Source organism: Mangifera indica, unplaced genomic scaffold, assembly GCF_011075055.1.
Source record: "Mangifera indica cultivar Alphonso unplaced genomic scaffold, CATAS_Mindica_2.1 Un_0018, whole genome shotgun sequence".
NCBI lineage: Eukaryota > Viridiplantae > Streptophyta > Magnoliopsida > Sapindales > Anacardiaceae > Mangifera > Mangifera indica.
The window spans coordinates 42,852-63,370 of NW_025401110.1; the positions used below are offsets into that span (position 1 = coordinate 42,852).

A 20,519-nucleotide genomic window follows, 5' to 3' on the forward strand; every position below is an offset into this window, starting at 1 on the left:
TCATCTTTCTTTCAAATCCAAAGTGGACGACTTTTCACAAAGCTTGCTATGGCAAGACCGTAATATCAACCAACTACAAGGGCAAATTGGTACACAAAAAATAAAAAATCCTCACCAGCCTCACGTAATCTTTCACAAACCGTAAATAAATAAAAAGGAAAATCTAAATATTCTCTTAACAAATCCGCCATTAAAAAGCCTTTCCCAAGGGCATATCCGTCATTCTATATCCCATATAAGTACTCATCTCCTTCGTTTTCCAATAATCACAACTTGATCTCTCCCCCTCACAAAAAAGACTCGCTTTGTCTCTCTAAAATTCTAGTAATTTGTATAAAACTAAACCTTTCTTTTGAGCATTTCGTCGAACAGGCTGTTTTCAATCAGCAAATGGATTCTAGACGGTGGGTTTTTGAGGATCTTTTTCTGGATTTTGTTGTTGGTTCATGTATAGATTGATACAACGGGCTTCCATGGTGAAACGGTGTCGTTTTCTGGGGTTAATTGATCAAAGACAGAAGGTTTAGTATAAGGGTAGTTATATGGTTGTGTAGAGAGGGAGTTTTGAGTTAGTGAGTGAAAGAAAGATGGGGAGAGGTGTGTTGGTGGTGTTGACGGTTGGGGTGGCAGTGGCGGCGTGTGTGGCGGCGGGATTGGTAGTGGGAAAGAGAGTTAAAACTAGGAGGAAGTGGAAAAGAATTATGGGATTGTTGAAAGAGTTGGAAGAAGGGTGTGAAACCAGTGTGGGAAGACTTAAACAAGTTGTTGATGCTATGGCTGTTGAGATGCATGCTGGGTTAGCTTCTGAGGGAGGGTCTAAGCTCAAAATGTTGCTCACTTTTGTTGATAATCTTCCCTCTGGGTATATTAATTTATCACCTTTTTTCTGTTGTAGCTTCTTGTTTTTGTTCAAAACTGTCAAATTTAAGGTTTGTTCCCTTTTTTTTTTTTTTTTTGATAGTTGTCTTTTTGATGTTACTGCCTTGTTTCATCGCCGTTTCTTGGAGGGCTTGATATTTTATTTATTTTTTATTTGATAACAGGAAAGGGTTTCTGGGGTTGGCATTAGTGTAATCTTTTTGTTTAAATCTTTTAGATTTTCAGTGATTTAGCTATGTTGGAAGAATTTATATGTTGTTTTGACGTTCGACATCGTGATATATGTTTAATCTTTTTGTGTTTGGGAGGGGGTATTTTTGTTGCAAAACTTTAGACATAAGGCTAATTGAATCGAACAGGTTCCATTTTTCTATTTGCCTTTATTTATGTTTAGTCTTGGTGGAACTGTTTAGAGGATACTGTGTTTAGGTTCCTGAAATGGAATCTATCTGTTTTTCTAATTTGTCTTGTGCATGTAGGTGAAGGAATGAGTCTACACTATCTTTTCGTAATTAAATTTTACCAATAATGGTGTGGGCTGGCTACAATAGTGCCAGTTGCTCTCTGGTGCTAAGATTCTTCAGCTGCAGATGCAATTTGGCAGTTTAATTGCAGATTTGTTTGGAAATACATACATTTTAGGTTACTTTAATTTTTGCAATTATTACGTAGTATGAGCGCTGATAATTGCTTCGGTCAGCATATCATTAGCAAGTCGAACAGGCTCAACTATTTTGTCTTGGGGTGGGGGTGGGATTTTCATAAACTTATAACTACAATCATAATGCCCTAGTGAGAATATATGGTGATTTTCCTGTTAAATTCTGTTCTTACAATCATAACACCTGTCGATTGAGTAATGTATTTATATATATTTAATTTTTATTTTTAATTCACTCATAAGTGGTACTAGTAAATTTGTAAGCAATTTTTGTCAACAGGAGCGAGAAAGGAACTTATTATGCCCTGGTTCTTGGGGGTACTAATTTTAGGGTCTTGCGGGTTTTGCTAGGAGGTCAAAGGTCCTCTATCCTAGCACAAGAAGTGGAACGGCAACCTATTCCTCGATGCGTGATGAGTGGCACACATGAGGTTCCAAATTTTACCTTATATGATACCAAACTGTAATTTATATGCTACCTTCTTTCAGCACAAATTTTATATCTTGTCATCTACTACTATATAAAAGTAAATGTCTGTTTTATTGCCTGCAGGATCTCTTCGATTTCATGGCTTCATCTTTGAAGCAGTTTGTGGAAAAAGAAGGAAATGGTTCTGAGTCCTTTGCAGCAAAAAAGAAGGAACTTGGGTTTACATTCTCCTTTCCTGTTAGGCAAACATCTGTGTCATCTGGGACTCTTATCAAATGGACAAAAGGATTTGCAATTGAAGAAATGGTTAGTTGATTGGTTTTTTTTTTTAAAATTGAACTCTAAAATGCTTTAGAATCATATGAAAAATTTCTCTAAGCCAATTGCTGTGTTGGTTAAACTATTATCTTTGTATGATGTTTTAACTGAAATGGTGAGCTCTGTATACATTGCTCTTTGCATCTATAGACCTTTTTAACGCTTGGTGGAGCAGTACTTAAAATTGTCTGAGCCCACTGGCTTGCATTGGGTTTTGACTTGGCTATGATATTGTACAAGTTGAGCCTTTCTTGAACTAAGTTGGATTAGTATTTTCTCATAATGATTATTTCAAATGTTAAGGGAATATTGAGTTTATCTGAAGTTTATTTATTCTTTGACATTTAAGTAATCGAGGAAAGATATTAGCATTAACTCATATAGGGCACAACTCATTGTAGGTTGATAAGGAAGTCGGCCAGTACTTACAAGAAGCATTGATCAAGAAAGGTTTAGATATGCGGGTGGCAGTATTGGTAAGAACTTTGTCCTTTTTCTCAATAAGCTTTTTGTATTCTTCAGTTTTAAGCTTGCATTATGGACCTTTTACAATTTTTAATGTTAAAAAATTTGATTTTGCTTGGGGGCTATATTGATGTTTGGATAAAGGATTAGCTAAGTTGAGTTGGGATGATACTTTGGTGTACATATTTGAATAAGATAGTGCAAAAGGAGGATCTATATATAAGAAGTGAAGTTGACATAAAGGATGAAGAAAATACGCTAAGATAACTCATTGTCATGGTCATTGACACTTCAAATTTCATGGGTTGTTGTTTTACCTGAAACTGTTCTAGTTATCATCGAAATTTCATTGTTCTTAATATTATTCAAAATTGTTATGATGGTCATGTGGCCAAAATAAGCCAGGTCCTTAAACAAACGTAATGCATTACTATCAATAGTAAAAAATATATGTTATGACATTTAAACACCGGTCTCAATATAATCACACATTATCATCATAAAAAACGGGACTATTGGTCCTATTTACCTTGAATATAAAATTCTTCTATCAATGTAATCAACTTTGCTTAGTTTCATTAAGCCAAGAATGGTAATATAATTTTAGAATTTTAAGATCTCTCATGATTTGCTCTGCCTGTCATAGATAGAGCGTACAAACAGATACATATTTTACTTTTAAGCAGAAATTGACATAAAGGCCTTAGATTTTGGTTTTGGCAAATTTAAATAAGATTGCTTTATAGTTATTTCTGAATTTCTGGTTATGGGTTATTTAAGACAAACCATTGTTGAATATATGTTACAAATAAACTTGATGTACCAAAAAAGATTTTAAGTTGGAGAGAACTAATATGCTAACTTTCCCATAAAGGTTACTACACCCTTTTTCTATGTTGCATTTATTTATTGACAAAAAAAATCTCTGAATTTATCATGGCCATGACTTCTAAAAAACCATTTACAAGTTGAAAAAATGTGTTTGAATGTGTTTCCACTTTTTGTCTTATGAAAGAGGATCATAGGCATACTTTTCTCTTTTGATTACTCTAACCAGGTAAATGATTCTGTGGGGACTTTAGCTCTTGGGCATTATCATGATGAGGACACTGTTGCTGCAGTGATAATTGGAACAGGCTCTAATGCCTGCTATGTGGAGCGGACGGATGCAATTATCAAGTGTCAGGGACTTCTTACAACTTCTGGAGGCATGGTATCCCTTCTTGTGCCTCAGTTACACATCTCCCTGTGCTTTGTCAAAGGGAATATTAATTTGTATCTCATTGTATATACACTGGTAATAGGTTAGTGTTTTCTTTGCAGGTTGTCAATATGGAATGGGGAAATTTCTGGTCATCGCATCTGCCTAGAACTTTATATGATATTGATTTAGATGTTGGTAGTCCTAATCCAAATGATATGGTAAGGTCCAGTTTTGAGTTCTGTTATCAGATAATAATTGAAGGGTTTGCTCCAATCTTTTAGCACTTTGCTGCAGGGTTTTGAAAAAATGATATCAGGAATGTATTTGGGTGATATCGTCAGACGAGTGATTCTCCGGATGTCACAGGAGTCTGATATCTTTGGACCTGATTCTTCCAGTTTATCAGTGCCGTTTATCCTCAGGTATGTGTCTTTCATATTTTATTTGCTTTCTTGCTGTCTCATGAAAAGTTCAAGTTTATGTGAAAACATAAATGATATTTTAGTGATACCATGTTTGTGTTGACTTCTATTTTCTACCATCAGCTCTTCCTTTTTGGCTGCTTTTCTCTGGAATATAGGTATTTATGTTTGATAGATTGGAGCAGTAAATGAAAGAAAAGTTAAACCACCTAAAGATGTATTGTACTTCCAGACTTACACTTGGAAGTGTATTTGAAAGGCCTCTAGTTCTTACCATCTCCTTTCAACTTGTAATTTTTCAACTTTTACTGATCTCTTCGTGGCCCAAATTCTTCCACTAACTTGAGAGCAGTGTAACAATAAATGGTTGAAAAAAATAGAAGACAATATGTAATCTACTGTAGTTGCATCTCACAAGTCGAGAAGGGGGCATTTTAGTGTAATCTAATTGGATATTGTTCTGCAGGTGAAAATTTGCCAGTTGCTTTTTCAATATGATGAGTCTTATGCTCTATATCATAGCCCCTCAATTATTCAATAAAGTTTGATTCTTTCTTTGTATTTATTTCAGGACACCTTTAATGGCTGCAATGCATGAAGATGACTCTCCTGAGTTGACAGTAGTGGATAGAATCTTGAAAGAGGTTCTGGAGGTAGATAAGTTGCTTGTCTCATTCCTTCGGTTTATTGTCCCATCAAGTTTTTTAGTCAATGGATTGACTTTGTTCTTAAACCCTACACTTGTTCTTTTTGTCACTTTATCTTTCCTTCCAGATTTCGGATGTCCCTTTAAAGGTCCGAAAGCTTGTTGTAAAAATATGTGACGCGGTAACATGTAGAGCTGCTCGGCTAGCAGCTGCTGGCATTGTTGGGATCTTGAAAAAGATTGGCCGTGATGGGAGCAGTGGCCTCGCAAGTGGGAGAACTACTAGTAATGTGAAAATGAGAAGAACTGTTGTTGCCATCGAAGGGGGGTTATACTCAAATTACACAATGTTCAGACAGTACTTGCATGAAGCCTTGACTGAAATTCTGGGTGGAGAAATTGCTGAACATGTCATTCTTAGGGAAACAAAAGATGGTTCAGGCATTGGAGCAGCCATCTTAGCAGCCCTGCATTCATCATCCAATAGTGTTGACGCCGACACCGATACCGATGCCATACAGCCGCCATAAGTATATATGATTGTTTATATATACATATAGCTTCTGTAAATGTAGAATTCATTTTCTAAAATATGATATCCTTTTTAAAAATGGCAAAGATAAAAGCCTGCCCCCTTGAGTTTCTATCTTTTCTCAGAAAGTTAGGCCTTTCATTGTATCCTCGATATTTTTAGATATTTCATCAAGGTTCATTGTAAAGTGAAGTTGGCAAAGTGAAGATGTTTATCAGAAATAAGTATTTTCAGACAAAAAATGTTATACACCTAATTGGACCAATTGGATTTCAACAACCCTTTTAGGTAGAAGGCACAATGGTTATGTGGGTACCAGGTTATGGGGGCCATTTGATTTTGTGCACATCTCACCTTTACAACACATCATCAATTGTCATTTATATATTGGCTTCCCCACCCCACCTATGAATTTCCCCTTTCTCTTGGCTTCATTGCCACTAACATGTGACAACCTCCCCCTATCTCTAATCTTGTTTGTGTCATCATTGGTTTTATTTGATTCATTTTTATTTGGCCACTATTTCCTTCTGAAATCAAACTCCTTTCCATAAGTTGACCTCTCTTCCTCCACCGACCTTATAATTTTGACGTCAATTTGACAAGTGGTTCAAGCCTGGCAATAGAATTGGTCCCTTCCATTTCTTGGACCAATTTCGATTGATAATGATTTGTTACATTCTTTTCAAGACTTTAATTATGAATAAAATTATGTATGTGTATTTTAAGTACACAAATAGGTATATACTTATATGTGTTAGATGATTGAATAATTTTAAATTAAAAATAAAATAATATTTAATTATATGATAAGATATATAAAAATATACATATTCATATATTTAAAATAAATTTACCCGTTAATTATTTATCACATCTTGGTTCGCTTTGAATTTATCATGGGTTGTATTTTTGGTATGTTTTTTTGTGAGGCCCAATCTGGAACCTAACTTGCGATGTGAATGGGCTTGTTTTGGGCTTTGGGCCGATCGTGGGTTCTTTATTTTGACTTGAATTTGATAACTTGTAACACCAAAAATTCTGTTAGGCCTAAAGACGTTTTGGTTTAAAAAGTTTTACTTAGTACCCAAACATTCATTTGTAAGGTTTAAAAACTTAAATATTTACTCATTATTCAATTTTAATTAATTTTTTAATTAATTATAAAAATAAAATCATCATTTTATTATTAATATTAAAGTAAAAAAATTATATCTAATTTTCCCTCATAAGTTTAAAAAACTAACAATTTTTTCTTCCTAAAAGTTTGAAAACTCACATTTTTCCTCTATTAGGGTTTGATTTTTTCATTTGGGCTTTCAGGCAACCAATGGTTTCTTGACATGAAACACATTGGTTCTCTCCCCAATGGTTTATCAACGTAAACCACCCAAAATCTGATTGAAACTATCAAACAATGTTGCACGGATCTGTACATCGTCCGACCATTTGTGCATCATCATTTGATTAACATATAAATGGTTAGACGATGCATATATCTGTGTGATGTTGCATAGATCTGTGTAATATTGTTTGACCCAAATTTGGGTGATTTTCACACTGAAAAAACCACCAGGGAGGAAGATGCATAGAACACCAGCTGACAATTGGATTCGATTAGTTGTTGAAAGCTCAAATGAAAAAATAAAACCTTAACAAGAGGAAAATAAGAGTTTTCAAACTTTTGGATAGAGAAAAATTATTAATTTTTTTAAATTTAAAGAAGAAAATGAAATATAATTTTATTTATTTTAATATAAATAATAAAATATCGATTTTACCATTATAAATAACAAAAAAAATTCATTGAAGTTAAATGGTTAGTGGATAGTTAAGTTTTAAAACTTAGTAAATGAACGTTTAGAGACACAGTAAAACTTAGGTGGGAATAAGGCTTTTTTTGGTTATTCTCTTACTACAAAACTTGAATATTTTTATTTGAAAATTTTAAAAATCAATTAAAAAAATCATTTTCAAAATATCACAATAAAACTCAAATTCAACGAATTTGTAAAATTATTTTTTAAAAATCCGATAATTTTCTCTCTCCCACGAGGCTCGAAACAGTACACAAGCAGAGTTCCTAAAAATAATTGGTTACTATCATCCGAAATACAGAGATTGAGTGTGCTCCAATGGCGGCTGAAAACAAACCCAAGAGTGGAGGCAACAGCAAGAACTTCGGGGGCAAGAAGAGAAAGCAATTCCTCCCTTACAACAAACCAGTCAAGAAGAAAGGAACCTACCCTTTGAGGCCCGGAGTTCAAGGCTTTTTCATCACCTGCGATGGTGGCCGGGAACGTCAAGCTGCTCACGAGGCCCTCTTCGTTATTGATTCTGTATGTATCTTCATTGTTTTTTCTATCTGGGTATTCTTTATTTTATTTTTTTTATTATCAAGTCCAGTTTTTCAACAGTATGATACTAGTCCGGTAACGTTACTGCACATAATTTGTGATATTTAGTTATCAGTCACGGAATTCATTTTTAATTGAATGTTGCAAATGTACTGCAAGTTCAAGTTTTGATTTTGTGGTTGTTTAAACCCTTAATCAGTATTATCTTAATTTGCTTTAATATCTTTTTACTGTGGTTTTGTTAGTGTTGGATTATGATTGTTGTTTGTCTGTTTCAGCTTGACCGTTGTGTGGGTTTAGGGTTTTAGTTTCTTAGGTTACCGGTCCGATAACGGTACTGCACAATTTGATAACATTATCAGCCAAATATTTAATGATATAAAGATGACATTTGTGTTCATATTACAATTCATGTTTAGGTTGAATGTTACAATTGCAAGGTGAGTTGGCATTATGTTGTTCCGGGTTCATGGAACCTTTGCTTAGTGTTACCTTGATTGTTTTTTATGTAAGTGTAGTATGATTGATGTTTGTGTGTTTATGCCTAAAGATATTGTGTTGATTTTAGTTTTTGGAGTTGGACTGTCATTAAATATGAAATGGATACGCAATTTTTGTTAGAAGAAGGTGAAAACAAAGTAATTTGGAGAAATAAGTGTACATTTTTGCTTAGGGACTCATTATGCTGTAGAGGGTCCTTTTTACAAGTGATTTTTTTCTAAATCTTAAAGTGGACACTCGTTAATCTTAGTGTTTTGTGCTTTCTTTCTGATAGCAGTAAAAATTATACTTTTTATTCTAAAAAATTGAGCTTCTGGTTTTTTTCTCTTGCAGTTCTTTGATGAGTTGATCAATAAAGAGGGTTCTGGTAAGAACCTTGCTGGGAAACCGAATAAACCATTAAATAAAAAGATTGTATTTGCATCTTCTAGTAGTGAAGATGATGACACTGATGATGATGAGGAGGAGGAGGAGGAGGAAGAGGTTGTGGTGGCTGGAGAGGATAAAGAGGGGGGTGAAGGGAAGAAGGGAGAAGGGAAGCAATCAGACTCTTGTGAAGATGGTAATGCAAGTCATGAAAATTTAACAAATGAGAAGTCAAATCCTCATGATTTGAATGAGGTGTGCAGTGGAAATGAAATTGAGGGGATGAATAGTGAAAATAAAGAGTCTGGGGAGCCGCCAGCCAAGAAGCAGTGTTTAGAACCTGAAGCATTAAAATCTGTGCTGAACGAAAAAGTGGAGAAATCCATTGATAAACTAATTGAAGCTGAGCTCAAAGAACTTGGTGATAAAAATAAGGTGAGTGAATTAGCTGCCAGTGAGTTGATTAAGCCTCTATACTTATTTAGTCATACTTGATGCACATTTTAAAGAATCTTAAGAATTTTTTTTTTTTTTTTTTGTGTTAGAGATTTGGTTTCAGCTTTTTGCCTTATTAAAAACTAAAAAGAGTCAGCATTGTCATTGAGTTTTTTTACTATTTCAACGGCCTTTTCACTCATATTATTGTAATATCCGATGGGCTGACCTAGACATTTCAAAGACATTCCTGCTTATCTGTAGACCAAGGATGATTTAAATATTCTGTAATTTTTCTGTGGACTGATGGTTGTTATTCTGTTTAAACAGAGGCGCTTTGTCAACCTTGATTCAGGCTGTAATGGTGTTGCCATCGTTCAAATGCGGAAGAGAGACGGAGACCCCAGCCCTAAAGACATTGTACAACACATGATGACATCTGCTAAGTTGACAAGGAAACCAGTGTCGAGGTTTAATACATTGTTCCTTTAAAGCTATATAATGAATGTGCACATAAGAAAAACCTAACTTTTTGTCGGTGAAATTAATTACTTAGATTTTCTCTTTGGTTTCCTAATCTAAAGGTTCATCTTAAGAGTATTACCAGTTGAAGTGTCATGCTATGCTTCAGAAGAGGAAATTCAAAGAGCAATAAAACCTCTTGTGGAAAAGTATTTCCCTGTGGAAACTCAGGACCCTCAAAAGGTGTGATCTTTATAAATTTCATTTAATTGCTTTTTTTGTTAATTTTAATCATGTTGTGATTTTTCTCCTATTTTGCCTGAAAATTTTCATATGGTTAAACTAGGAAATTAAATATCTTTGCATATAATTTTTTTATAAGAAATAAATACTAAATTTTAACAATGTGCTTACCAGAGATTTTTTTCTCTTTTTTGCTGATTAATAGTGGGATAATGACATGTTAAATTGTCTAAGATAAACTCATTTATACTCACTTATCCTAGTTTTGATTGTGATTTGCCATGTTAGATTCCCTCCTGGTTGAATATAACAGAAAAGCTAAAGAAGTTATCAGATTAAAACACTAGGGTTATCACAACAGCTTGTTCATGATAGGATTTGGAGCTCTGATCCAAATTGCAGTTATCATTTATAGCACTAAGAGTTGAAATCTATCATATGTGGTGGGATTGTCTGTAACCTTATAGCACTAAGAGTTGAAATCTATCATATGTGGTGGGATTGTCTGTAACCTCATACCTGTTCTCTGCAGTTTGCTGTGTTGTATGAGGCTCGTGCAAATACCGGAATTGACAGGATGAAAATAATAAATGCTGTGGCAAGATCTGTTCCTGCACCCCATAAGGTTGATCTTAGCAATCCTGACAAGACAATCATAGTTGAAATTGTTAAGGTGATAAACATTTCATTTTCATGCTTCATTAGAATGTGAATGGTTCCATAGTTATCAATCTTTTCATTTTCATGCTTCAATAGAATGTGAATGGTTCCATGGTTATCAATCTTTTCATTTTCATGCTTCTTTTATAATGGTTTCCTGAAGAAAGATATGGGTTCTGCAATTTTCTCCTTTTGTAGACTGTGTGCATGATCGGGGTGATTGAGAAGTACAAGGAGTTACAGAAATGCAATCTGAGGCAGTTGACATCAGTAAAGCAGTAAGAATATGTAAGAGTGATATTTGGTATTGGCAGTAAGAATGAAGTTGGTAGAGCATCATGAAAATTTGGTTTGCAGGGATGATGTATGACTTTACTTTTATCAATCTGAAGCTCTTTAAACAAGTATTTGCAACACATATATTTGTTTCATACCTCACTTTGTTATGAGATGCCTACTGTCACTGAATAATAGTTGGTACATGAATATATTTATTTCACTTATAAGAATATATGTATGTGTGTGTGTGTATATAATCAATGAACTCTCGGACTGTCTCTGACATCTCTCCTGCATATTTCAAGTTAAAAGTCATTGAACAGTTATTTGTAAACAAAGCCTCATTCAAAACCCAATTCAATTAAATGATAACTATCATCATCGTCAATTCTTCCTGTCTCCAAGGTGAGAAGAAGTAATATGAAAACTAATAGAAATGGCGCAATTTTCAGGACTCACGGAGGCCTAGTTTCCAATCCTCCACATCGGCCAGTGGTGTTCAATACGTTATAGATAATGTAAACACTTACTACTGGTTGGCCAAGTGTAAACACTTGGGTTTCACTTCAGTTATGTGCTTGTAGGTTCAACATGATTTGATTGTTTGTGAAAACCACCATGATTTGACTGTTTATAGACCAACATGGTTGTTATTTCCATTTAAGCTATAAGGTTTCAGAGTTTTTTCAACCAATTATATTGTTGCAGGGCTTCTTGTAGGGACATGTTTTTTCTCTTGGATGGAAAGTAAAATGCAATTTTCTCTTTTTAACAGAATATCAGGTTTCATAAAAACTAAAGGCGAAAAAATAATGAGATTCAAACCTCTACTATGTTTATGAAACTTTAACTTATCTAATGCAGTAAGTATGGATCCAATCATTGTATTCTGGATTTACGCATTCAACAAATACGGACAAAGTTTCTAATTACCAAAAAAATAATAATAACAAGATTTGATTATATAACATAATAAGCTTTTGAAAATTGCTAGTGAATCTAAATATTGGACACTCTTGTGAACAACAACACTTATCATCAGAAACTAAAAAAGATTACACATATATGACTCTATTTATTGTAAATTCCGAATCACTTTGAGAATTTCGTCTATGATGCTCAAAACAAGTTCCTTTTTGCCAAATAACTTTCAGAAGGGGAAAGTAACTCTGCTTAAAGCGATAATTTTGAGATTTAAAAGAGCATCAATTCAATTCATTTCCACTAAAAAACAAAAAATGTATTCATTGATAAAGGTCCCTTTAATGTGTAAAGAGAGACACAAGCAACACTTCTCAAAGAATAACAACAAATCCACACTCAACAAACACACATTTTTGAATCTTGATTCTCTCCCTACTTCAAGAAAACAGAAGGGAGTTTCTTTTATATCAATCAGACTTCACTTCCCACTATTGACCATCTCTTCACAAATCATGCACTTGGAGGCTTGTAAAATTTCTCAACCATCTTCCTATATTCTGCAAAAGCCATATATCAAGAAAATTTATCAGATAAGCTAAAACACAAACCAAAAAGGGCATTAATATTTCATTTACCTTGATATAAAATCAACATTTATATTAAATGCACTCAATATACTTTCAATAAGCCATCTTAGAGGGCTGTAAATATACTTTCAATATACCTGCTTGATTGCTCCATAGCTGTGCTGCTTGACTGTTTAGAGGGGAACTGATGTTTGGTTCTGAAAGTAACATAAAATAAAAGCGAAAATCATAAGAACAATTTACATACAAAACAAGATATCACAATCATCCAAATACAGAAAAAAAAAAAAAAAAGTGTTCACATACCTCCAAGCAAGCTCTGGATTGATATCAGAATTGTTCTCACATCATAAGCTGAAGACCATTTATCCTGTAAATTTAAACCACATGAAACTGAACCCAGATGATATGAAAATTTGAAAACTTCACAGAGACAATTGGGGCAGACAACCATGTGCAGAAAGAGGAAGGTTACCTGAAGAATGTCCAGGCAAATATTGCCAAAGAGATCAACATTGGGATGAAAGCAAATGGTTTCGAACTTCACCTTTGGAGGCTTGAATGGATAGTCAAAAGGGAAAGAAAGGGATAGCTTGTACTCTGTTCCTTCAAAAACCGTGTCTTTGCTTCCATGGATTGTACCTTTCCAGGAGAATATGTTGTCCTCCTCAGGGAATGCAGATATCCCTGAATCTCCACTCATCTGAAATTTCATTGAATTCACTCGTAAGAAACTTCAAAATTTAATCCTTTATGCCTTAAAATATGAATATTACTTTGTCAAAACAACAACTTTCCTCTTCTGAGTCATTAATTTTCTCAGCAACCAAACAGAAAATTAGGTAAAATAACAAGAAAATACATCACAGATTACGGCATAAATTCATTTGTAAGCAACTTTAAATTTTAATAAAATTGTTGTTCTCAGTGAAACGGTAACTTTCCATTTCTGAGTTCTCAATTTTCTCTCCATCCAAACAGAAAAATTAGGAAGTTAACAAAAGAAAACAGCACTATAAATCAGTGTTCTTACCATTAAGGCCATCAGTTCCGTCTGCAACCTGTTCAATCAAACATTAAAAAGAACCAATTAAAAATCCCAAAAATCCAAAACAATTAATAGAAATATACAATCTAATAAACTTAAAACCCAATTCAAGAACTAAAACAATTCACCTTGAAAATAAAAAGAAAGAAAAAAAAAAATCCTAAAAACCAAGAAAATTAAACCGGCAGAGATTAAACAAACCCTCCTATACCCACATTAAATTCACAAAAACAAACAATAAAAAAAAAAAGAAAGAAAAAAACTTGAATTACTTATTAAACAAAACAATAGGCAATAAATAAAAGTATTACCTTTTTAGCACAGATGGATTGTCAACGGTCTTGACTGGGTTAACAGATTGCTCAGTAGCGGTGGCAGTGGCGGGAGCGGCAGCCGGAGTGTTGCTTTGGTGCCCGTTAACAGTAGGCATAACTTCGCTTCTTTCTTCCTCTTTAATTTGATTAATTCTTTATGAAACAACAAAATCTATATAACCCAGAAGGAGAAAAACAGGAGAAAGGTTTAAATTTTGCTTTAAGAAAGCGAAAAAACAAGGAGAAGAAGAGCCTGAAGTGGGGTTTTTACTTCTCTTATTCTTCTGAAGGGAGCGTTACAGAAAGAGAGGGGAGAGTGGGGACCGGAGGCTGTTGGGTTTGCTTTTAAATTGTGAGAGGGAGATGTTAAACGGTGTCGGTTTGTGTGGTTTGGTGGAGTTTTTATAAAATACTATGGACTTTGCAGGAAAAGGACGGCTTAGATTCGTGCTGTCTTTAGGTTTAGCAACGGCTAGTTTTCATGGGTGTAAATTGATTGTATTTGTAAACCATCCATTACTTAAATTTGAGATTTTATTTTTAAGTTAATACCAAAAGAGCAATATTATATGTATATATATTTTTTATATAATTTATATTAATATATGATATATTATTATATAATAATATGTTATTGTATGTTTAATTCAAAATCATTCAATTATATAATAATATATCATCTGTGTATCTAAATTATGTACTAAAAATGTATATGTATAGTTTTTTTATACTAAAAAAGGTTAAGTCATATATATATGATATAACTTTTTAATTTTTCTATCTTACAAATTGCATTTTCCCACTTTGGTTGATTTTTTTTCTTCAAAATTAAATTTTATTAGATAAAAAATCTTTAAAAGATAAAAAATTTTATTTTATTTTTAAAATGATGATAAAATCGACAAAAATTTTAAAAACCTTTAAAAATTGAAATTGCATTGGAATTCTTTTATTTCCATTTCTTTTTACTTTCGTCATTTCTTTAAAAATCTAATTGTTGATTATCTCCCCATCATTAGCCTCCACTCCCCTCATCATCGTTGCAATGAGTTGTCATCAACGGCAACCTTCAATCAAGTGAAGGCTATCATCGACAACAATTTTTGTATATTGACAATTCAAGTGAAGGTTGTCTTCAATAACAACTTTTACTCAATTAACAAACTTCACTTCATTAATAACTCAAGTGAAGACTATTATCAATGATAATAAGAATGATGAGAGTCAGTAATAGTGAGAACATGACAATGATAAAAAAATGTAATCAATAATTACAGTTTTCAAAAAAAGTATAGATGAATTTATAAGTTTTTAAATATTTTAAATTTGATTAAAAAAAAAGTTTAAATTAACACATTACGTTTAAACATTTAAGTCTAATATGTAAAAGAGTTTTTTAATTACTTTTTTTTTTTAAATTTATAAATAATAAAACTATTGTTTTATCTTTATGTAGTGAGACTTTTAGATATTTATACCATTTACAGGCTGTAAAAAATGTTTTTACACCAAACCCTGATGGATAATTTAATTTACTTCTTATTTTAATGTATATATCAAAAAGGTTACTTAAAATCACTATCAAGCAAAACTATTTAAAACATTAAACATATTAAAAATTGTATTTTTTAATATAAAATACGTTAAAATAAATATATATTTAGTCTACCAATAACACAATCCATCTATAATTTAAATTATTATTTTTGAAGTAAAAAGATAAACTTATACACCCTTCGCCATTTAAGAAATAGAGGATTGACAATCCAAGCTTAATCAAGTAAAATGAAACACGATTATATAAATTTCAGTTAATGATATTTTGATTATCCCTTTTAAATATAAATAAAAAAGAACGAATTTCTTCATGATCCAGGACATACTTATATTTCATGCAAATTGCTAAAAGGGTTAAGTTGAAATATTCTTCATCTAAATGATCAAAATATATCAGAAAAAAGCGGTTCAAGTCTCACGATTATGTGAATATGACAAACAAATTTTACTACATAATTTCACATATGCTAAAGCAAGTAGAAAAAGGAACATTTCGGCATCGCTATCTAAAAGGAAATAAACGAGCCTGTGAATTTGCAGAATTAGCTATTAGCGATGTAGCTTGATCACACGGGCTATCCTCTCGAAAAATATCGGACACATACTTATACTAAACATTAGGACCTCCCTCATCCACTCGGGTGCTACCCTCTCAAATGTTCCTAGAGAAACTACACGGTAGAGCAGCTCCGATTCCTTCCCGCCTACATTTTCTATCCAGGTTAGACTGAATGAGTAACCTGTTATTCACACAATAGGCAATGTTAAGCAACTGATCCTACAAAAGCTCCAATACAATTTATATATAGCTTTCGAAGTTCATATCACATCGACATTGCCCGTATATGAGTGTCAGTTAAGAATATACATGCACATGGAATGTATCCTATGAACAATAGATGATATGACAATCCATGTAAGCATGAAGCTGACTCTCTTTTTATGGGAAAGCCGTCTTGATATTAGTCTTAAACTAAACTCAAATTCCTTCATTTGTGTCCCAAGAGAAGATTTTGTTTCCAAGTACATATTCCATCTCTTGGATTGAATGCTAAAAAATTAGGACAGCACACCATCAAAATATAGCCTTCACTTTACCCATTCATAGGTTTGATGTGGAATTTCAATATTTTTGGATTTTGTTCAAGATTTTATAATGAGTTGTATCTTCCTACTCATGTATATTTCCTTTTCATCCAATAAGATCTTTACTAATTTGGATAATATTAAACATAAATACACAATTCAAATGACATTTGGAAATAATGGAAAGAAACAATTAAGCAGAACTGAAATGGAGAGAAAAAGCAGACTCAAGTAACTAGAAAGAATTCCAGAATTAAGAATTACCACTTGATTGATGCAGAGCTGAAATGCTTACTCCATCAGTATGGATAAGTGCAGATAATTTCATGCCAACTAAGTATTCAATAAGAGCTTGAAAAAGGCAGTTGGCAGAACTAATGTTATGTATATCACCTTAAATTGAAAAAAAAAAAAAAAATTAACACCAATAACATATTGTGCAAGTAAAAGATGTAACGTCTCAATTTCAAAACCTACCTGATTTGTCGTTAGCTCTTTTGCAGCATTCTGGCTGGAAATTACAGTACAACAGTCAGAGAGGAAATGAATTATTTTGGCACAAAAGGCATAGAGTTTTATGGCATACCAGCTGATCATATACAAAAGCGCCACTCGACACAGTTTCTTTTGATAAATCCTTTGCTGATTCTCCTGCAATTGCACCATCTTGGCCACCAGAACTAGGCATAATTGTACTTTCTCTCTCAGTCCTAATTTCCCTGCTACGCTTTCTTGTCATTCTTTTAGAGGAGCTCATGGGCAACTTTACGGGTGCAATTTGAGCACCTTCAGGAGTATTTAGCTGCATGTAATCATTTTTGTCATCCTTCAAGCATGAAGAAATTCTCTCTTGATTAAACTTTCGGAGCCTCTCAACTTCTTCGGACAGAGCTTTATCTACACATTTGTTAGACCCTCAACAATGAACATGATTTGAACACTTGGCCAGAAAATTAACAAATAATTTTCCAACATATACAACAAATAGTGAGCTTTAAGAACACTCTAATCAGTCACTTTCCCTAAATGATTAAACAATATTAAGACATGAGCCATAAAAATAAGAAAAACAGCTTGGGCATCAAGAGAGCCATTTAGATACAATCTCTAAAAGTTGAATCTTAAGGCAAAAGCAAATAATGAGCTCAGACACGAACTCATCAAAAAATGTGGCAGCAATTTGAAGTTCAAATTGCAGGTGGACACATTGCTGCTAGCCAATACTTTTAAAGGCTTGGGTATCAAATTGCTGCCATTCAATACTTCAAAAGTGGACAGATTCAGTAATTTTTTATTTAAATGTTTTAACCTACATAATGAGGTGGTATCTGTCAGCTAGATCTTCTAAGAAATTCACAGCGAATCCAAGTATAAACTAAAAGCAGAATCTTTTACATAACTTGATCAACTTGAAATGTCATAGTAAACAATATGTTAAACCAATGACTATCAAAGACCTTGGGCATCACACAAACCTTCTTACCCAGAATCAATTCTATTTCATTCATAAGCATGAGATATTTTTCATATAAATATAATGTATCCAGATGGAATGAGGTAGGGTTCTCGAGGTGCAGAATTTTACCACTACAGGAAGAGTTAACCAAAAAAATTCTATCAAATTAACTCATTTATTTCTTACTCTTTTGGTTCTCTTCTGTTAAAAGTTTTTGGTATTCAACAACTTGCTCATTGTTGGTGGACCTGGAATGAAAGTAAATATGTTGCAGAGTTCTGTTATTGATAGAAGAGTAAATGAAGAAGAAGCGGCAGCAACAAATAGAAGAACAAGAAGAAAAAAAGAAAAAAGAAAGAAAGAAAGGAAAGCTTTGAAAGTGATGCCTGATGGAGTCCACTTCAGTTCTCAAGTTGTTAACTTGAGCACGTAACTGGTCATTTTCATTTCTCAAGTATTCTATCAACTCTTCTGCAGCTGCAATGATATGAATTAAACAGTAAAATACTGAGGATTTCTAAAAATTTGAATTTGACCTATAATTCTAGTAAATAAGGCAAACCAAATATATAAAAGAAAAACCACTAAAAACCACTACATTTCATAGGTTTTATACAGAGATAAGATGAAGCGAAATTTTATCTTTTTTTTTTTTCGGTTCATGAAGTTAAACAGACACAAATAATATCCTAGTTTAAACTTAATAATTCGAATCATATTGGCAGTGTCACACAAACCTGTGTTACAAATATATTTTCTTTCATCCACAAAGACTTACAAAAGAGGAACAAACACTAAGAGTGTCATCATCATGCTTACAAAGATGGCAACAGACACAAGCAGTTGATAAATGCTTATGATCAAAACAACACTAACTGAAATATCTAGAAGCTGCATTTTGAAGCAATGAAAACACATTTATGAGCTAACAAAACCTAAAAATACAAACATGCTGCAAAAGCCCTTTGATAGGCCCCAACATCAAGCTCGAAAACAAAGCGAAGAACAGAAAATTTAACAGGATTTCTTGAGAAAGCTCAGTAACTTAAGATCTTCATATATGTTAAGCTGTTATACGGTAATCCTCAGCCTGCAAAAATTCTACACGAGGAATGTCTCTGAATAAGCCCAAGCTGTTCCGACAAGTGACTTTTTCATTCTTTTTGTTTTATCTAAGTTATATTTATATCCCACAGGAGTAGTAGACATATCAAAGTCTCGTTAGATTCTATTGCTGCTATCTAAGCCTATATTGTGCAAGACACAAATTGCATATACCAGTTGGTGACAAGAAATTGCATCAATATATTTTAAAATTGTCGGCCCAGAAGTGAATGAATTGACATAAATTGTGCGGATGATAGAACTCACAACTGGCTTCCAATAATCAATCAAACTTATTTTCAAAATAATATACAATCAAATCTAGTAGATGCACAAAATTTCCATTTCATTCGTGGCGCTTAATTCTTGCAATTTAATAAATCAAGACAATAGAAACTCAATAATTTGTAAAATTGCCTAGCTAAGCTGAAGAATACGTACCATTCACATATTTTAGAAACTTCAATTCTTGATCTTTACTAATTTCCTCAAATTCACTGAATTTTTTCTTCTGAAAATCACAACAAAATTAAAAAATAATAATAAAACCAGCTTCTTGTTTTCTCTAATACAAATCTGCAAGGACAAACATTTCCTACGTTTTTCCTTAATTTCTCGGTGATAATTAACAAAAACACAAAGATGAAAAGAAAAAGAGAAACAGATACCTTCAATTTGTTGAACCTATCATAGAGTTTCACGTACAAAGATTCCATCTGCATCAAAGAATGCAAACAAGCTCATTTAATTTTTTTCAAAGAAACAAGTGCATAAAGAGGAAAAAAAAAAACCAAAGAGATGGTGAATTTTCGCATTGAATAAAGTTTTCCGTTGTTTTGTCCTTGGGTTCTCCGAGGCCAAACACAGAAATGCCGACATTCAATGAACAAAAGAAGTCAAATTAGGAAGTAGTGATGCGATTACCGGCGTTTGGAAGCCAAGAAAGCGCGGGAAAGTGAAATTTCAAATTTCAGAGAAAGTTGTGGTTGAGGAATTTGTTTTGCCCTCACCTGCTCTCACTGTCTTTTTGTTTACGACTTGGGCGAGTTTCGTTTGACTCCAGGATGAGGCCCCATAAGGGGTTTCCTCACAAATGGCAACTTTTTAAAGAATTCCAAAAATAGCCAAAGTTTATTACGAAACGACAAAAATACCCTTAATGAGGCCATAAAAGCAAGATTGCAGAATTTTAACTCAAATTCAATTTATATTTTGGTGTTTTAATATTTCTTTGTTTGCTTCTCTGCTGGTTTCTAATTTAATTCAAAAGGGAAGTGAAGCCAATAAATGCTAATTTAAGTGAAACTAATTAGTTTCATTGAACAAGTGCTGGAAATTGAATTGATCATTAGAGATGGATTCAGAATTGGTATATTGCATTTCAGCTATTAGCAGTGAAAATATCTTGCAGAATTTTTTGGATTGATTCTCCTTTTGGTGGGAGCTTAGCTGTTGATTTGATTTGAAAAAAATTGTTTCTCATGAAGTATCAAATAGGAGGAATTATCTAATCACTAGTTATTTGTCGAGACATCCGTACCTCAAGTAGAATTTCTTTTGAGCTGCAAACTACTCTACAACAA

At 33.1% G+C, this 20,519-nt stretch overlaps 4 protein-coding genes across 5 annotated transcripts; 2 read left to right on the forward strand and 2 right to left on the reverse strand.

The window, feature by feature from the left end:
- The first annotated feature begins 218 nt into the window (after positions 1–218).
- On the forward strand, positions 219–5,744 carry LOC123205861 (hexokinase-3-like). The gene is made up of 9 exons (XM_044622907.1): positions 219–862; positions 1,821–1,971; positions 2,094–2,276; positions 2,690–2,764; positions 3,811–3,966; positions 4,077–4,175; positions 4,252–4,379; positions 4,951–5,032; positions 5,154–5,744. The coding sequence occupies exons 1-9, from the start codon at positions 588–590 to the stop codon at positions 5,553–5,555; spliced, it is 1,551 nt and encodes a 516-aa protein (XP_044478842.1). The 5' UTR covers positions 219–587; the 3' UTR covers positions 5,556–5,744.
- A 1,830-nt stretch (positions 5,745–7,574) lies between these two features.
- Positions 7,575–11,092, forward strand: LOC123205873. Its single transcript, XM_044622926.1, has 6 exons — positions 7,575–7,896; positions 8,749–9,216; positions 9,547–9,686; positions 9,801–9,921; positions 10,454–10,594; positions 10,780–11,092. The coding sequence occupies exons 1-6, from the start codon at positions 7,693–7,695 to the stop codon at positions 10,861–10,863; spliced, it is 1,158 nt and encodes a 385-aa protein (XP_044478861.1). The 5' UTR covers positions 7,575–7,692; the 3' UTR covers positions 10,864–11,092.
- A 986-nt stretch (positions 11,093–12,078) lies between these two features.
- Positions 12,079–14,087, reverse strand: LOC123205877 (ubiquitin-conjugating enzyme E2 20-like). Its single transcript, XM_044622931.1, has 6 exons — positions 13,731–14,087; positions 13,405–13,432; positions 12,847–13,074; positions 12,678–12,741; positions 12,509–12,568; positions 12,079–12,341 (listed from the first exon to the last, which is right to left on the reverse strand). The coding sequence occupies exons 1-6, from the start codon at positions 13,847–13,849 to the stop codon at positions 12,295–12,297; spliced, it is 546 nt and encodes a 181-aa protein (XP_044478866.1). The 5' UTR covers positions 13,850–14,087; the 3' UTR covers positions 12,079–12,294.
- Positions 14,088–15,643: 1,556 nt separating this feature from the next.
- On the reverse strand, positions 15,644–20,016 carry LOC123205876. 2 transcript variants are annotated; one of them, XM_044622929.1, is made up of 9 exons: positions 19,861–20,016; positions 19,605–19,652; positions 19,378–19,447; positions 18,219–18,309; positions 18,019–18,080; positions 16,963–17,273; positions 16,854–16,887; positions 16,641–16,769; positions 15,644–16,030 (listed from the first exon to the last, which is right to left on the reverse strand). In XM_044622929.1, exons 2-9 carry the CDS (start codon positions 19,650–19,652, stop codon positions 15,840–15,842), a joined length of 936 nt encoding a protein of 311 aa, XP_044478864.1. In that variant the 5' UTR covers positions 19,861–20,016; the 3' UTR covers positions 15,644–15,839. The 2 variants fall into 2 exon arrangements, with proteins under 2 accessions (XP_044478864.1, XP_044478865.1); XM_044622930.1 differs by having other exon boundaries at positions 19,947–19,997.
- Between the last annotated feature and the right edge of the window lie 503 nt (positions 20,017–20,519).

Coding starts and splice junctions, on each gene's coding strand:
- LOC123205861 (XM_044622907.1), top strand. CDS start 588: ATGGGGAGAGGTGTGTTGGTGGTGTTGACGGTTGGGGTGGCAGTGGCG. Junction 2,765..3,810: donor ATATGCGGGTGGCAGTATTG/GTAAGAACTTTG, acceptor TACTCTAACCAG/GTAAATGATTCTGTGGGGAC. Junction 4,176..4,251: donor GTCCTAATCCAAATGATATG/GTAAGGTCCAGT, acceptor ACTTTGCTGCAG/GGTTTTGAAAAAATGATATC.
- LOC123205873 (XM_044622926.1), top strand. CDS start 7,693: ATGGCGGCTGAAAACAAACCCAAGAGTGGAGGCAACAGCAAGAACTTC. Junction 7,897..8,748: donor CCCTCTTCGTTATTGATTCT/GTATGTATCTTC, acceptor TTTCTCTTGCAG/TTCTTTGATGAGTTGATCAA. Junction 9,687..9,800: donor ACAAGGAAACCAGTGTCGAG/GTTTAATACATT, acceptor CCTAATCTAAAG/GTTCATCTTAAGAGTATTAC.
- LOC123205877 (XM_044622931.1), bottom strand. CDS start 13,849: ATGCCTACTGTTAACGGGCACCAAAGCAACACTCCGGCTGCCGCTCCC. Junction 13,075..13,404: donor CGGAACTGATGGCCTTAATG/GTAAGAACACTG, acceptor ATGAAATTTCAG/ATGAGTGGAGATTCAGGGAT. Junction 12,342..12,508: donor GCTATGGAGCAATCAAGCAG/GTATATTGAAAG, acceptor TGGCTTTTGCAG/AATATAGGAAGATGGTTGAG.
- LOC123205876 (XM_044622929.1), bottom strand. CDS start 19,652: ATGGAATCTTTGTACGTGAAACTCTATGATAGGTTCAACAAATTGAAG. Junction 17,274..18,018: donor AACAGAAGAGAACCAAAAGA/GTAAGAAATAAA, acceptor ACAAATGTGTAG/ATAAAGCTCTGTCCGAAGAA. Junction 16,888..16,962: donor CTTTTGTATATGATCAGCTG/GTATGCCATAAA, acceptor TGTAATTTCCAG/CCAGAATGCTGCAAAAGAGC.